Genomic DNA, 17,676 nt, shown 5'->3' on the forward strand with positions numbered 1-17,676 from the left:
ATATGACCTGCATTTCCAGTCAGTAATTATTGGGTAGTTCTACTTGAATAAATGAACAATACCTAAGACTCATAAAGACCATAACTAAGTTCTTTTATTTCTAGCCTCAATCCCAAGACACACCTTTCTCCCCTTATATTCTCTGTCTCAGTCACTATTTCCACCATTATTTTAGTTGCTCCAACTTCAAACTTGGAATTCATGGAATTCATCCTAAATTTCTCCTATTCACTCCCTTACAGCCAAATTGGTTGGTCATCAAGCATTATAAATTCTATCTTCTGCTTTTAAGTTGCCTCCTTTTTATCGTGGCTCTTTGTATGGCATGTTCTAGACTCCTTCTATGCCTGTCTGATATCTACATATTCTTCACATGTCAAGTCAATAAAAATGTCCTTTAAAAATTGTTCACTGGGAACCCCTTGCTCTGCAGACCCCTCCCACTTCTTTCTTGATGATCTCACTTCACCTCATATATATTTCTATTATAGCACTTACCTCATTATATTGTAATCGTATAATCCTATGTCTATTTGCCTCATGAAGATAAAATTTCCTTGATGGCATAAACCATCTTTTATTCATTTTCTGTCTACAAGCCCCAGCATAGTATCAAGCATTTTAAAGGTTCATACAAAATGCTTGAAAATAGTCACAATGAAATACGCAAGCAACCTATAAGGAGGAAATATCAGCAAGTTTCAAAAATACTATTCATTATTTCTATCTACTTATGCAATAATATTGTCATGGTTGAACTGTGTTCCCCTAAAAATATATGTGCAAGTTCTAATTCCTGGTCCCATGAATCTGAGTCTTCAAAGATGTGATTAGTTAAGAGGAGGCCAAACAAGATTAGGGTAGGCCCTTACCCAATACGACCGGTGCCCTTTAAAGAAGGAGATGCTGGACAAAGAGAAACAGACACAGGGGAGGAGGCCGTGAGGAACAGAGCCACAGCCACCCGCAAGCCAAGGAACACCGAAGAGTGCCAGCAAACTCCAGAAGCTAGAAGAGGCAAGGGAAGATTCTCCCCTTCAGGTTTCAGATGGAGCACGGCTGTGCTGACACCTTGATTTTGACTTCTAGTTTCCAGAACTATGAGACTATAAATTAATATACTACTAATTTTATAATTTATATACAACTAATTTTACAGAGGACGAAACTCAGCCCCAGATAGGTACAAACTCAGGTCCATATATCATTCATAAGAAAGAATTTTAAATGGAACTACTTAAAAGAGTTACACCACAAAGATGTCTTCAACTATGTAATAGCAAATGTTTTCAAAATATTGCTTTTCTCCTCATAGGACATACAGATTTTGTTAAATAGATAATCATGTTGATTTATAAATTAACTGATGCTCCTTTGTAGTGTTTTGCAGACCTTATTCTAAGTCACAGTTTACAGTACAAACAACATTTTATGTCATGGCTCAGTACACATATACATGATGAAAAGCTTTAAGAAACAATATTGACTCTAATTATGTACAAAGAGTTTTGATACTGTCTTTTCTATTCTACTCTGATCTGGGTAATTTTATTCTAATCTAACCTATTTCAATAAAAATTTAACATTTGTCAGGCTCCACCGAAGTGATTTACAATCTACTAATGAGTTGCAACCAGCAGTTTGAGAGCAACTGTTTAATTGCATGGACAATGTTCAAAATAAGAAAGGAGGGAAACCAACGAGTGCCCCTTTTATATATGTGCAGTAAATTAGCTTTCTAATGAATTCAGGAATTCAGAACCCCTGGAGATGAAATTTCCTTTTTCTAAAGCTTTAGGATCCCAGAGCCTATGGAAAATCATTGCACAATAGAGTCCGCCACAATGCATTCCCTCTAGGGTTGTATCATTGAGACTGACTCAGAATTTTGTGCCTTTTTGTTTCCACTATCACCGCTGGGAATTTGAGGTCTGTGTTTCTCCCACATGTCAGTATATTAAACTGTGGGCTAATAAAAAACAGCTTTGGGGATTATCTTCAAACAAAAATACAGTAATATACTTACAGATATTAAATAAAGCTTTCATGCATTAATATATTATTTTTAAAAAAATTCTCATCTGTCTGATGTGTACAGAAGTTTGGACATCTCTGAAGACTAACATAAAAAGGCTTCTTATAATAAAAAGGAGTTAATTTATTTGCTATTCTTTCCTTTTTTATTATGAAATCACAAAAGCAATACATGTTTTTAGGGAAATATAAACAACTACAGATATACAAAATTAAAAAAGAATTCATGTTCTTACCATGGCAATAACCAATGTCAACTTTTGGGCTCTATATATTCCTGACCTCCCAATAACAATTCTGTAGTGGTAGGGCAATTAAGAGAGCACAAAATGCACAATAAAAAGTAATTTCAAAACAACCCATGTCTTTAACTGCATTTTTCAAACTCCATGAAGAGGACACATTCCCCCTCCATGCCTCTAAAAAAAATTCCACTTCTCTACACTTCTTTTCACCCTGACTCTCTTGGCATTCTCTCTCACCCACTACATCTTGTCCCTCCTATCTTGCCCCAGAAAACTGCAATAATTTGTGAGATTGAATGAGATAATGAATGAGCAGCTCTTAGCACGAAGCCAGGACAATTTAGGAAGTGAGAAGCAGCACAGCGGACGATTATAGGAGGACTTGGGAGAAAGTGTCAGAGATTCAATCTTGACTTTACATAACAGCTGTGCTATATTAGGCAAATTACTTAATCTCTCTGTGCTTCAGCTTCACATATAAAATGGGGGAAATATAGAGCTGTTATAATCATTACATGCTATGTGGAAAATCATGAAGCTTGGAATAGTGCCTAACATACAGCGATCAATTGGTATTGTTAAATAGTAATAGTAAATGACAGTTTTCCTGTTTTATAACTTGTTTTTTTACTAAATATTATATCATGAACATTTTCCTGTAGAACTATAAATATGCATCTACTATATTATTTTGCAAAGTTCTCTATTATACCATTGTACGCACATACCCTGATCTAACCAGTTCCCTTTCTAGGATATTTACACTATTTCTATTTTTTGCTGTTACAAATACTACTGTAGTATATAACATTTTTACCTAAATTTTGTGCATATCATTATTTCTTGTTATAAGTGCTCAAACAAATTACTTGGTCAAAGAAAATGCATATTTCAACTATTTTGATACTTATTAGCAATTAATCTGCATAACAATCTTTACTTATTCAGTCTAACAGTGATTGAGATTGATCCTCTCCTCATACTTTCCCCATCACTAGGATTTATCATTCTTTTAACTTTGACAACCTAATAGTGAATAAATGTCTGATTTTTAAAAATTGTCATTGATTACAAATGAGACCATTTTTACAAATGTCTTTTGTAAATTCCAATTCTTCTAAATTTTATTATAACTATTTAAAAAATACAAAACACTATCATGTAATCAAAATGATCTTTTTTCTTTTTGCTTTTATACATGTTTTAAAAAGTCCATCATCCTGAAATTTTCACTTATATTTTCTTCTAGTACTTTGTTATTTCTTTCTTTTTAAAATGTTCAATCTACAATTTACCTGTGGTCTATAATCCATCTCATTTCTTTTAAACTTTTAATGTTCAGTCTCTCTCATGTCTTTTGTTTTATGGAAGTGATCTAACTTTATTTTACTCGATATTGTGCAACATTTGTTCCAACACTATTGGATAATCCATGCTTTTGCCACTGATTAAAAATGGCGAACTAAACTAAAATACTCTATAGACTTTAGCCTCCTTATGGACTTTCCATTAGAATCTATCAAGACAATTCCATTCTGAACCAATACCATACTGTTTTAATAATTATTGCTTTATAACTTGGTGTGGAAAATCCTTCCACATAGCTCTTCTTGTCAATAATTTCTGGCTATTTTATTAAATGTATTCTTCCACTGTAACATTACACTATTTTTTTCAATATAAAAAAAAATCTATTTGGAATTGATTAAAGATGGCTAAATGCACAGCTTAATTTTAGAAGAACTGACATTTTCATAGTATAAGTCTTACAATCTTGGAATGCAGTAATTATCTATCTATTTAAGTCTTCTGTTTTGTCAAATATTGCAATTTGATTTTTATTTTAAATTATCAGTAACTATCTGTAAATGTCAGAGTCTATCTTTCTTACCACTTTCTGTGTTCTAGTCACTGAAGTTACATACAGTTTAGAATTAAAGAGAAAAATAACCTTCCTGGGTAACAGTTATTCAAGTTCAAGAAATACTTGAATTAGAACAAGACTTGAAGGAATTCTTGTGGCTGTAATGAGCTATCAGCTCCATTCTAATAAAATTTATGAGCCAAAGGACTTTAGATAAGCAAAAACAAAATATTCATCATCAATGAGGTAGAAATATATGAAAATGATTTCTTGTGTATCATTGCGTCTATCCTTTAGAATTTAGACAAAAATTAATATAGTGACTATTTCTTTTGAAAGTAACCAGGATAATGGAAAGAAGCAGCCATGATAAAATTATAAATTATCAAATAACATATATAGTTTATATTGGCTTAAGAAATGAATATTAATATGTCTAAGGAATTCACATTTATTCTAATATAATGGGCAAAAATGTGTCTTGAATCAAGAGTAACTGAAAAGTATCCATTCACCCCTTTCTTACTTAATACTTCCTCTAACCAAACCCATACATTCAGAAATAGACGATACATCTAGAATAAAGCAAGGCAGAACTCTAAGGAGGATATTTTTCTCCAGATTTGCCCAATTTCCTAGCCATAAAAGTGGCATATAAGTGCTTGCTTTTCCATGAATGAAACCTCAAACTTTTTTTCATTTCTGTAGGAAACAGTAGATATGTGTCCTATTTGTCAGAGGCAACAAGAAGATAATTTAAAAAATTTTCTCTTCCATAGACAAGGATAGTTACTCTAACGGCAGCTCTTTTGCTCAAAAGATATAAATAATTCAGAAAAAATTGTCATCACTACCAGAATAATAAAACTCTTACAATGGTAACATTTTCAGACATTTCTAACTATTCTTCTCAGTGTCCTGTGGTGCCAGGTCTAAAATTAAGATCTAATATTATATACTGCCTTGACATCTGTTGAAACTGAGAGGGTTTTGAACAGTTTAACAGCAAGTTCCCCCAACTCTCTGTTCCTGTGGATAAGAACAACCATCAAAAGAACAGTTCCTGTTTGCGTTTCAGTTCACTGCTAGATCACAGGATTATTCAAACAAGCCAGTCACATTCTCCTGGGGGAACACGGTCTCCTGGGGGACACCCAGCCATCTTGATACTACAAACCCTGACTCCCACAGCCCCTGGTTTTTCACTCTGCTCCTGAGTGCACACCCCATGGAGCCCTCAGTATATGTGACTAAACTTCTGTGGATCTCATCTATACAGTGTCCTGAGTTTGGCCATCCACACAACCCTAAGGCAGGAATCCCTCTCTCACCATCGTGTTGAATAGAAGATGATTGAAACAGTCTGTCAATAATTAGAAATCCCTGCTTGGATTACCTCCCTCCACTGCACCCTACACAGTTTACATTTCCCAACCCCTCTCTCAGTCTCTGTCTCTCCCTGTCTCTCTCTGTTTCTCTTTCTCTCTCTCTCATCTATCTGTTGATGCAGACACACGAACACAAACATAAATATCCTAACCATGTAAGGCAGCATGAACAGAAATCATCTTTTTCAATCCCCTCATTGTGTAGATGAGGGAACTTGAAGACATTACGGTTCTTGAAATTGAGTTAATCTAGTTAGGACATCATCTCAACTCTACTGATGCCCCCCAGTCCAATTTTCTTTTTGACCTTTTCAAACATTCCTCATCTTTGTCTTGTGTCCCAGAGCATGCCCAGAGAACAGGCACTGTTTGATGTACTTCTTTTATACCCCCTGAGCCCCTCTTATGGTATTATGCAATTTCTACTGAGTCACATTAAACTGCTTTATACAGAGCATGTCAAATAGCTATATCTCCTGTAGTTTAAATGGTAATCATACTGGCTTTTTAAATCTTTAAGAAAGGTCATCAAATTACAAAAATATTATCAATTTATGTGGAAATGATCAGAAATTTGGGCATTTATTTTTCCCATTTTCTACAAGTAAATTATTGGGTCACTTTTTTGAGATGTTTTAGATGGGCATAATTTTGGAAAATTACGTAAATAATCAGTCCATTGTAATGTCTCCCTGAATTTTACAATATCTCAAGGAACTACAAAATCAAAAAAGGAAAAACAGGAAATAACTGAAATCAATAAGAAGTCTTATGGACATACAAAGTTATTAGTAAGAAACAAGGATTTTAATTAAAAATCTTGACTTTTAACAAAGGTTCATTGTTATCTTGATTGATTGGACCTGCTGGATCAGCTCTTTCTCTTCTCCCCATTAGTTCCCACTTGCTTTTCTCTGCTCTAATTGGATATTTACTGCATCGGCACCTTCTTTTTAAATAATGTTTGTTCCACAAAGACTGTAAATATAATTACACTTTAGACAAATTGTATGTGCATGCATGTATGTGAGTATAATTGGTTTATTATTTTCATAATTTGTAATTTTGGATTCACAATCTATGGGAAACTGGACATTTCATGGAAATAGGTACAATTTAACTTTGAGCTGACATATTTTCTTACTGAATTTTTGAACAACAAAAAACATATAATCATTTCCTTAGATTTAATATTCCACTTTAAAGCAATTTCATATATATCTTAGGAAAAATGTAAGGAGATAAATATTTGTAAAGTTTGTCTAAAGAATGAATAAAATCCATAAGCCATGACAAGAAGTTTTTCTCTATTACCAAACTGAAAGTTATAAAACACTGCAACTATTGAGAGTAATTTCCTTTGTGTATAAGCCTAATAAATTACTGAGGAAAATACTAAATAATTTCTAAAATTTCCTATCATATTCTGTAATGTCTATACAGAAACAATAACTAAAATACAGCATTATTTGGAAGAAAAAGTTTTTAATTTTGCTAATACAATTTATAGCCACCATTCCCAATTATCTATGACAATACAAATACACTGTTTATATTAATTTCACTCTTCTAGTTTTTTAATTTAAAAAAAAGATTTTGAGATCATCTGGGCAGGAAGAATATTGTAGAAGAGGTGAATTCCATTACAAGTTTTCCTTTAGTTAAGATAATGCCTTGAGTTTAATTAGTTAATTTAATGGCCATTTCAATGGACAGTAGTGATCTGTTCACTCCAGTAGTTGAAAACATGCATCTCTTCATTAATTATTGTGTTGTCATATTTCAGTTTAGGAGACAAACAATTTTTTAACCTATTATCTAAGGCACATTAGTTTCTATGCAAGAAACGTCACAGTGAAGCAACTTACAAGAATGAAGAGTATCTCGAGTGGTTGTCAGTCTAGAAAATTTTACTTATATAATCAGCAACTGAAGTGAATTATAACTATTTCAAAGCACAATGTGTGTAAAGATTGAGGGGAAAATAATGTAATATTTTAATACATACTTTTTTCCTTCTCACTCAAAATTCAGTACCTAACTGTGATGACACCAGGCCTAGGAGAACAAAAGGAATGTGTAAAATGAAACAACCTCCCTGGCTGATAATAGGAGACCTGAGAAAGCTGGCCTGATACTGTGCTTAAAGATAAAAAAGGACATGCAGTATCTATTTTAAATGAGATAAGTGTGCTTCATACATCTTGCAGGGTCTGAGATAACTTTGTTCTTTTAATCATTACCATTATTATTTATTTCTTAAAGCTTAGTCTCTCTCACATCTAAGCCTACAGAGCTCAGACCTTAGGACTCAGTTCTTACAAATAGAGAGAGTTGTCATTCTTACCAGTAAGCCTGCTAAATAATACTTCTATAAGCTTCAGACTTCACATAGCAGATAAGTTTGTCTCCCCTGACATGACTACATTAATCCATTGAATCAATTTACTTAAGCTGTGCTGTGGAGCAAAGGCGGCCACAATTTAACTGAGCTTAAAAGTACTTTGAAGTTTGAGTCAGCTCCAGATATAATGCAACATTCAATGTCCTTTCCTAAGTCTATTTTAACCCTTTGCAATTATGTAAGAAATATTCCTGTTAGGTTTATAGGGTCATGATGCTCTAACATCAAATAGGATTTAGGGAGAATGAATTCAAGCCACCTTTGAAAACTTTTTTTTTTTTTTTTTTCATTTTAACTAATGTCACTACATTTAGAACAATAAAAAATAAGAAAACAAAACACGACATATCACCTGACCCCACACATCAGCAAGCCGGGGCATGGGACTTTTGAATAAAACAGTAATGTGGAATACTGGACTAGATTCTAAAAGTACAACTTACTTTCTTTAATAGTAATAAAATTCTGTGGGTTGTCTAGTGTTTTCTTTTTTTAGAAATTTGTTTAGAAAAACACTTTATATTTTAGAAAAACATTTTTAAAACAGCTATTGGCTGCAGAGTTTATAGTCTGTGTATAAATTAAATGCTATAGAGAAACAAAGCCACTTTAATTTATTTAACATGCACTCAAAGCTGACAGTGGCACCCAAACCAGTACACAAAATAAGTCACAAAATTTTACAGAATTCTACTAAAAAGTTTGTAAAATTTTACTAATATTTCTGTTTGAGAGATTTGCATAGTGGTTGTCTGTAGTAAGCTGCCAATTTATTTACAGTTTTCATTTCACTAAGCCTATTTAAAAACAAAAGTACAAACCTTTCCTTCATTTCTTCTGTTTAAAACTTCTGCCTCCTGCAGACCTTCCTCAAGCTCACCATTGTTGTGCCCAGCACCTTTGTTTTCCTATTTCTCTATTCTGACAGAGATGTTTTCATTCTGCTCACCACTCTTTGCTTCATTTCACCCTACAAGTCATTCATTATCATGAACTTGTTCACCCACAGCCTGAGACATTTGTCTTTACCATAACTTCTCGTCACTTAGTGACAGAGGATAATTCAGGCACATTTCAGTTTTAGGAAGAGACACCTTATGGAAGATGTCAGCATTGATAAGGTGTGGGGAATGAAATGTGTTAAGTTTCCTCAGACTGAGGCTTGGGGTTTTTTTTTTTTAATACTTTTACCTTCTTTCTCTACTGTATGGAAAGTCTCAAAGAGAAAATTATCCATAAAGAATAATGAAATATTTGGAAAATTATTAAGTTCAATATATCCAGAGAGGCCTTGAAGTAAACGTGAATTTATTTCAGTCACAGAGAAAGAAATCATTTGTAAATAATGCAAGACTGTATTAGGATTCTCTGGGGAAGCAGAACCAACAGGGAAGATTATGCATATATATAGATACAAAAATATGCATATGTATATATATATATACACACACACACATATAAAATGTAAATATTTTGAGATTTATTATAGGAATTATTTGAGATTTATTATACGAATTGGCTCACATGACTGTGGGGATGGTAAGTCTGAATTCTGTATGGCAGGCTGCAAGCTGGGAATTCCAATGAAGGCTTTTAATGAATTCTCCAGGAGAACCTTGCTGGCTAAAGTAAAGATGGAAATTCTTCCTTCGGACTGCTGAAACCATCACTTCCCTTTTTAAGGCCTTCAAAAGATTGGATGAGACATCTCTCATTGTGAAAGGCAGTCTCTTTAGTTGATTGCAGATATAATCAGTCATAAAAGCAATCAACTTCCTGATGATTTAAGTCTACAAAATACCCTCACAGTAAAAATCAGGCTTGTGCTTGCTTGACCAAACAAGCAGACACCATAAACTAGCCAAGTTGACACATGAACTTAACCATCACAAAGTCTATGTCTTTTATATACTGAAATGTACTTTTACATGGCCAACCAACAAAAGCAGAATATTGTCAAAACTTTGCATAGCCGTATCCTTTCTGATTTTTAAAAAACTGAGTCAAGGTTCAGATATAATAAGTGCATTTCAAGTAGACCTAAAGGTAATTAATATTTTAACTAGCATAAGGGAAGTCAGAAACTTAAAGGAAATTTGGAAAAGTTTACACTAAATTCTTGTTGTTTTTCAGGTATGTCACAGCTCTATAGAAGCTGTGGAAGTTAATATCTCCATGGAATCTCTTATGGGATCTAATTCTCAAAAAAATATGACCATGATTCTAAAATTTAGGCCTTATAATAAGTATGTCTTTCAGTAGTTTCAAAACACATTTTGACTCAGGACGCTGGGCTCTTTAAATATGGATAAGCAATTTATCTTTCACATAGCTGAGACAAAGAGAGAGAAGGACAGGAGTCAATGTCAAGGGCAAGCAGCCTCCACCCCACTCTGGAGCTTTTACTTGCTCATTCCCCAGCCATCAGCTGTCAGTAGCTTTTGCAGGGTGGAACTGGCCTATGAGAGTTTTGGTTCCATAGCCATTCATTCACATTTAAAAGATCCAGCATAAATAGATTGATTTCTCGAATAGTAGTTCCTTTCGTTCATTATATTAGCTATTATTTATCTTTTTAGATTTAAATTTCTAAGATAATATAACCAGGATCTCTGGATTGCAGATCCAAATACTCTGGGGAAAGAGTCTGATTGTCCCAGCCTGGGTCAATTGTCTACCCCTAATACAGAATTTCTCAGCCTCACACTGTTAAATTATGCACTGGATAATTATTTTTTTTGTTGGGGAGAGGATGGGATTAGTATATATGAAAAAAAAAATGTTTAATGATTTCATCAACATTATTGTACTGAACTCAACTCCAAAAAAAAAGCCCCAATGAGGTACATGTGATTATTTTTATTTTACAGGTGAGGTAACTGATTTAGAAAGATTAAGTAACTTTCCCATGATAGAGAGTGGAAATAACTGAGATTTGTATCAAGTCTGGCTGATTTCAAATCCAATGTTCTTGACCATTAAATTCTGCTATACAATATAGTATACAGGAAACAGTATTGTGTTTAGATTCAGAACACTTAGTCTGAAATCCCAGGTATTTTCTTGTTAGCTAAGCCTAACAACCCCCTTAACCATTACCTCAGTTTGTATTTCCTCACTTGTAAAATGAGGTTAATAAAAACTGTCCTCTTTAACTCATAGTATTATTGTGAAAATGAATGAAAAAATGGAAATATATTTAAACTATAAAGCTCTCAGACAAACAGTATTCTAAAATTTGTCTTTGTACATATTCAATAATGCAAATGTTTCCTGAATTTAAATGTGATAGACTCTGGCATAGGCACAGTGACCTTTAACCAATTTTATTTTATAATGAGTTTAATATTAATGCTGAAAAATTAGGTGAGTTAAACAACTTCATGGTTGATGATTCTACACATAAACTATACCTTACTGATTTTCTCAGTCGAGACCTCCTCCTCCCCTTAGTGGCAAGTAACAGAACTACATTCAAATGTAGGGTTTCTTAAAGCAGCCAAGGACAGAAGTGAAGCTGGACTTCAGGAAGGTCAGAGAACCAGGAGGAAAACTGTCAAAAGCTGTTACTCTTACTCTTTCTCTCTGTCCCCAACTCCTGTATGCTTTGCATGGCTGCTTTATTCTTCTGCTTCTTTAAGGATTGGCTATTTCTGCTTCTCATTAGCATATATGGATCAAAAATGGAAGCCCCAATCAATATCTTTTTAGGTTTAAGTTTCTAAGATAGTGTAACCAGCATCTCTGGATCTCAGATCCAAATACCCTAGGGAAAGAATCTGATTGTCCCAGCCTGGGTCAATTTATCTACGCCTAATAAAGAATTTCTCAGCCTCACACTGTTAAATTATGTACTGAATAATTTTTGTTGTTGTTGGGGAGAAGATGGGATGCTCTTCCATGAATGAAGGATATTTATCAGCATTCCTGGCCATTACTTACTAGATGCCACTAAATGCTCTCAACCCCCCAGTTGTGACAACCAAAAATGTTCAGACATTGCCAAATGCCCCCTGGGGCACAAACTTGCCCCTGGTTGAGAACCACTGTCCTGTGGCAAAGGGCAGAGCATCACATGGGACAAACAGGGCTACAAGGACTGACCCCTCCAGAAGGGGTAGTTCTCAGAGAAAAACCTGTGTCTGCTTGGCAATTGTCCCCAAAGATGTTTACTTCAAGAATAAGAGATGTTGGTGGAGAACATGACTTTTGTAACTTTTTGCTAACATGGATGAATCTATTAGAATAAATTAAAAGTTTCAAAATTTTGAGCACTATATGAATATGTAAATTTACATATAAATCATATTTATTATGTATTCTCCTTCCCCCTTCCCCTTCCCTCTTTCCTCCTCTCCCTTTTTCCCCTTTCTCCTTTTTCCCTCTCCCCCTTCTTCCCTTCCTTCCTTCCTTTTTTTCCTTAATAAATAATAAATGGTGATTTAACTATTTCGGGAAAGCTCTGAGTTATCTAGTTAGCCTGAAATGGAGTTAACATTTTGAACACATTCGGATTTCCTACTTCTTCTGATGCACAGACTCTGAAGTCATAGCTAACATCACCACAGCTGTGCTGATGAGATCATTAACCTAGAAACCACGAAGAAATATAAGAAGCAATTATATGCTATGTTTCATTTAAATGCAATGAAATTAAGCAATATACTTGGATAGAAGCAAATCTACCACAAGGAGGCAAAATCACATTTTCATATTTATGATGATCAAATTTGTGAAAAGCATCAATTATTAAAATTCCTTGACCATTCCAAGTCTATTCTTTCTCACTGTGGAATACTTACAAGTTTGGCAATGATTTTCTGTGGGACCCCAGCATCGGCCAGTGCAGGACTTATGGCAACGTCCACCTGTAGAGCAAGTGAAAGGATGTACATTATAATTTTTCACTCCTTAGCTAGGAGTAAATCCTCAATGGAAATACTCTCACTCCTTTATGAGGATTTTTATGCCATACTAGTGTTAAAACATAGCCCATAAAATGCCCACTTAAGTAGCAAAACCTAAATGTCAAATATATGTGGAGCTGAAATACAATCTCCTGATGTTCAAAATCCTCTTGCCATTTTACACAAAAAGGAAATAAATGAAATTTGAAAACTTTTCATAGAAAGTAGGAAGTAAATAATTACATTAAATGAGTTTTCACTTTGACTATTGGACATTGTCATGCTATTGCTCTATCCTTGTTGATATAATCTTAATAGCCTATGGCTTACTGTTACCAATAGATATTAAAGGTTAAACTAATAGTAGAAAAGAAGTTAAAGTCTACAGAAAACAATTATATACTCCTATAAACTCATGATGAACCATCAGAATAAAGGTAACAAGCATAATTTGGACTATCTTCATATAAAATATTCAAGCATTGTAAAGAGCTAAATTTTTAGAAAGTTTAATTCAATATATTTGATTTCTACTTCTAAAAGCTGTATGGATACTACCCGCATTTTCAAATATCAGCCTTTATCTTCTCTAGTGTTATGCTACAATGGATATTAGCCTCAACAAACACAGTTGCTCCTTAAGGACTCAACAAAAGAATACTAGCTAGAAGACACCATGAATAGTGAATTTCCTTGAAGCTTGCTTCTGAATTTCATGATTTACCCTAAAATTTTTGGGACACAAGGATATGAAATGGGCTTAGAATAAAACTTAGATATGAAACCCTATCTAAAAGCTTATCCATAAAATACTTATTATACCATCTCTGTTAATTTGCTAATATTTATTGTGAGTGGGTATACTCCTAATCCAATTGTTCACTTTAACAAAGTTAACTATATTTTAAAAATTATGAAATAAGGTTATATTAAATGTCCCCATCATTCCTCAGTCCTGAGGTTTTAAATCCTCAACTTGGAAGTTATAACAACTTGGCTGGCTCTTTTCTACTCCTTTTCAGACTGTCTGAATAAAATGATGAAAGGAAATGCTGGTAAGATTAAGCACATCCATGTTTTCAGGTGGAAATTTTTCTCATACTGATGGTCTACACTCTTGGAAGTAGATAGTACTGCATCCAAATTAATACAATACCAAGGTGCAATTCCAGTTTCCTTCTTAAAAGTATCAGGATCCTTGTTACAACAGAGTTTATTTAAAGCAATTATGCTTGTGAAGCTCTGCTGCTGACATCACCCGCATATAATATCCTGTCACTCTGCCATCTGTTTATTTAGATTCAAACACATTATAACTACATAATGCAAGCTTATTCTAGCTGACAGGAAAAGGACTCCATCTGGCCTGAACAATATAACTTTAATCAGTGATAATGATAATTATTATTAAAAACCTACTGGAGTTCTTTTGTATAAAGCTAATAAATCTAAATTGATTTATACCAGCGGAAATTAGAAAGGAGTGTGAGACAAAATAGGAGCAGTGAAAACTTTTTCTTGAGTACAAACTTTTTATGAGAGAGTAGCTATTATTAATGTGTTTCTTTAAATGTGTTAAATCCTTTAAATGGACCCATTAAGTGGCCTGTTAATTGAAGATACCTATGACTTCTTTAACGGTGTTGGTAGCTAATAAAATATTTAACTTTGTTCTTGATGGCCGGAGTACTATCTGTAGATACAAACAAAACAAAACAACAAAAAGACTAAGTAACATTAGATTTTCCTAATACTTCCAAGGCTACCCTCCTACTGGATTGGATTGTTTTAAAATCTTATTCTTGAAGTTTCAATTTACCAATCTCAAATCTGCTCCCAGATTTCATATAACAAGGCATATTACTAGAAATATTGTTTATGGTTCTTGACAAAGTGTCATGGCAAGGCCTACCTATTTGAGTACCTTCTGTATATTAGGAACTATGTTAAATATTGAGGATAAAATTCGGAACTCAAATAGACACGGTTACCACACTTCTGGCTATTCTGTATCTAATGTGGACCCTCTATAGGTTTAAGGGGAAAGGCCAACATAGTTGAATTTGCAACAGCCACCTAGCCCAGGAAAGAGAGTTGGAGAAAGCCAAGTGGAGCCAGGCCATGCCCAGTGTAATGCCTAGCCTCTGCTACATTCCTTATACAGTGATTTAGCTATGACATCTCAAATAACATCGCCATAGAGTGTTTCAATAGAGAGGACAAGTAATGAATTCTGAAGGGTCCTTTGTTGTCCTCCTTCTAACAGGAAGAAATGCTATGCTTTGACTATAACACACTGTCTTACTGGAGACTTCCTTTTTGCTCTCTATTCTCAGGTATGTATTACCCTCAGGAGCCGTGATTTCAGAGAAAAGAGATCTTATATATAATTAATATTTTAGTGTGAATTAGCTTTATAAACTGCCTCTTCTAGGAGTGTGTGTGTATATATTTTAACAAGATCAGCAAAAAGAGGAATTAGATGCTAGATGATATAAATGGGAGAAATGTTTTGGGCAGTGAGCCCTTGCCAAAGCTGTACAGATCTGTTTATTTGCATGTCTGAACCTGCTACATGATTTTTTTCCTTTGTTTACTGCATAATACCTATAAAGCTATGTGAAAAAATACTCCACTATTTCAATGGAAAATGAAAAATTTGACATTTCCATACAGCTTAGGAATACCGTAATTATTTAAAGTTAATATGTCTACTTCCTGTCATGCTGACTCAAAGTAGTGAAAGATAAAAGAAAACAAAATTTAAAAATGTATATTTGTTACTTTAGTCACTATTTTAATCTCTTAAAACAGGTTCTGATCATTCCGTATGAACATTATTTTATTTTACAGGCAAGCATCTCTGCTTTGACAATACATTATTCATTGTGGAAGCTAGCAAATATGACTAAGTTTATCTTTTATGCTTGTCCAGCAGATATTACTAAAAAAGTAGCCTCTGCATTCTTTTTTTATGAACTCGAGTCCCTGAGCCATTTGATATTTTTAAAAGTCATAAATCCATGCTAGAAGTTTTGCTTATTTGTGTGTCTACCTGGCAACAGAGATGGGATTTAACATGCACCTCTGAAATGCTTTTTGTAAGTAATATGCCAGGGCAACTGAAGAGTTACGAAACATAAAGTCAATGGCAACCATAAAAATTTATCTTCAACTGCCTCCAGCTAAAGGTAATGAAGTTATATTCCTGGATTCTTCCTTCAGTCTTTTTAAAAACTGGCTGTCTTGAACTCTTAAAACTACTTTTACTGAGGAAAGAAGTGAGAGAATAATATCTTTTTCATGGCCACATAATTCAGAGGAGAGTGGAACATTTATTGAAAGTCTATGCTAAATCAGTTCCTGTTCTTGGCCGAGGGATACAAAGATCAATAAGTCAGTGCCCTGCCCTCAAGGAGCTTTGAGGATAGAAGAATGAGTCAGAGATATGGGAAGGTAATTATGATAAACATAATATCTGCTACAATATAGATATGTACAGAGTGAGGAGGTAGGATTTGAAAGAGGCTCATAGAGGAGTTATTCTGTTTGAATGCCTAGGTAAGGCTAGTCTAGTAGAAAAGGGGAGAGAAGGAAAGTTCCAGGCTAAAGGTTTAACCTAAGCAGTGACACAGACCCATGGATAAGCACAATTGTTTGGGGCCATGATGAATACTTTAGAGTTCCTCAAGTATAGTTTGCATAAAATGCCCGGAGTGTGAGCTTACAAAGTGTATTTCTTGAAAGTCTTGCTAAACCATTTGGAGATTACCCTATACAGGTATTTTGGAGTTGGCCAAGGTTTTTGAGCAAGGAGATGATATGGTTTGACTTGTGTTTTAGAAAGATAACTCTACCTGCAGAGCAGAAGTTGGTTTCAGGTCACGGTTCTCAAAATTGAGTCCTGACATGAGTAGATGGTGGGAAATGATTTTTATATTCTAGGGTGAGTTATAGGAATTTATACTTTTAAAAAGCAATTCGAGCACAGCCTAACAGGGAAACAGTTATTGTAATGGTCCCTAGATTGTAAGCTCTTAAAGCAGTCAAATCTATTTCTGAATTGTAATGGCTATCTCCAAACTCTGAGATGCTGATCCCTTTGTATATAACCTGATTGGTCTCTGGTACATTGGGTATCTGTGTGACACCTAAAACTCAGAACTAGAGCTCAGCAGATATGAACGTCAGTATTAACACATACAGCAACTGTTTAAATAAAGAAAAAAAAAAAAAAAAACAAAAACTTGAAAAAGATCCCAGATTTCAATTAGTGATATGAATGAAGCTGACCTGGTTAAGACCAGGGCAAATAGAGCCAAAGGGTAAAGGCTGAAACTGACTGTGTGTTAAAACTTCAACTTTCATGTGAGACCAAGGGAAGAGATGTTTACCTGGTGCAGGATCTATATTCTCTAAACAATATAACTTCTACAGTCAGTTTGTTCAAACACCACAATTACATGAAACTTTGAGTAGGAAGTGAGATATGGTAGGTTTGTATAGGTTAGAGTGAAATAGTAACACATCCCAAAGTAATTTGGGCAGAGAATAAAAATATATATGCAGGGTCCCCCTCAGGAGCTGGTGGAAAATGTGGAAGTGTTGGATTTCCTCACCTGGATTGTTGCTGATGTTCTCACAAACACTGAGGACTGAGGGCTTGGTATGCTGAGCCCTCTATCTTGGGGCCTGCCCTTATGAAGCTCATTACTGCAAAGGAGAGGCTAAACCTGCTTATAACTGTGCCTAAGAGTTTCCCCCTGAGTGCCTCTGTGTTGCTCAGATGTTGCCCTCTCTCTCTCTAGCTAAGCCACCTCGGCAGGTGAACTCA

General features: G+C 34.4%; 1 protein-coding gene across 4 annotated transcripts in view; it reads right to left on the reverse strand.

The window, feature by feature from the left end:
- Nucleotides 1-17,676, reverse strand: part of ERBB4 (erb-b2 receptor tyrosine kinase 4) — a 1,164,817-nt gene that overhangs the window by 326,367 nt on the left and 820,774 nt on the right. For all 4 annotated transcript variants that reach the window (XM_037849192.1, XM_037849193.1, XM_037849194.1 and 1 more), the window contains one exon: nucleotides 12,738-12,803. In XM_037849192.1, the coding sequence (XP_037705120.1) occupies nucleotides 12,738-12,803 (66 nt within the window). The remainder of the gene's footprint in view (nucleotides 1-12,737; nucleotides 12,804-17,676) is intronic.

The sequence above is a fragment of the Choloepus didactylus genome, chromosome 9 (genome assembly GCF_015220235.1).
Source record: "Choloepus didactylus isolate mChoDid1 chromosome 9, mChoDid1.pri, whole genome shotgun sequence".
In the NCBI taxonomy this organism is placed as follows: domain Eukaryota; kingdom Metazoa; phylum Chordata; class Mammalia; order Pilosa; family Megalonychidae; genus Choloepus; species Choloepus didactylus.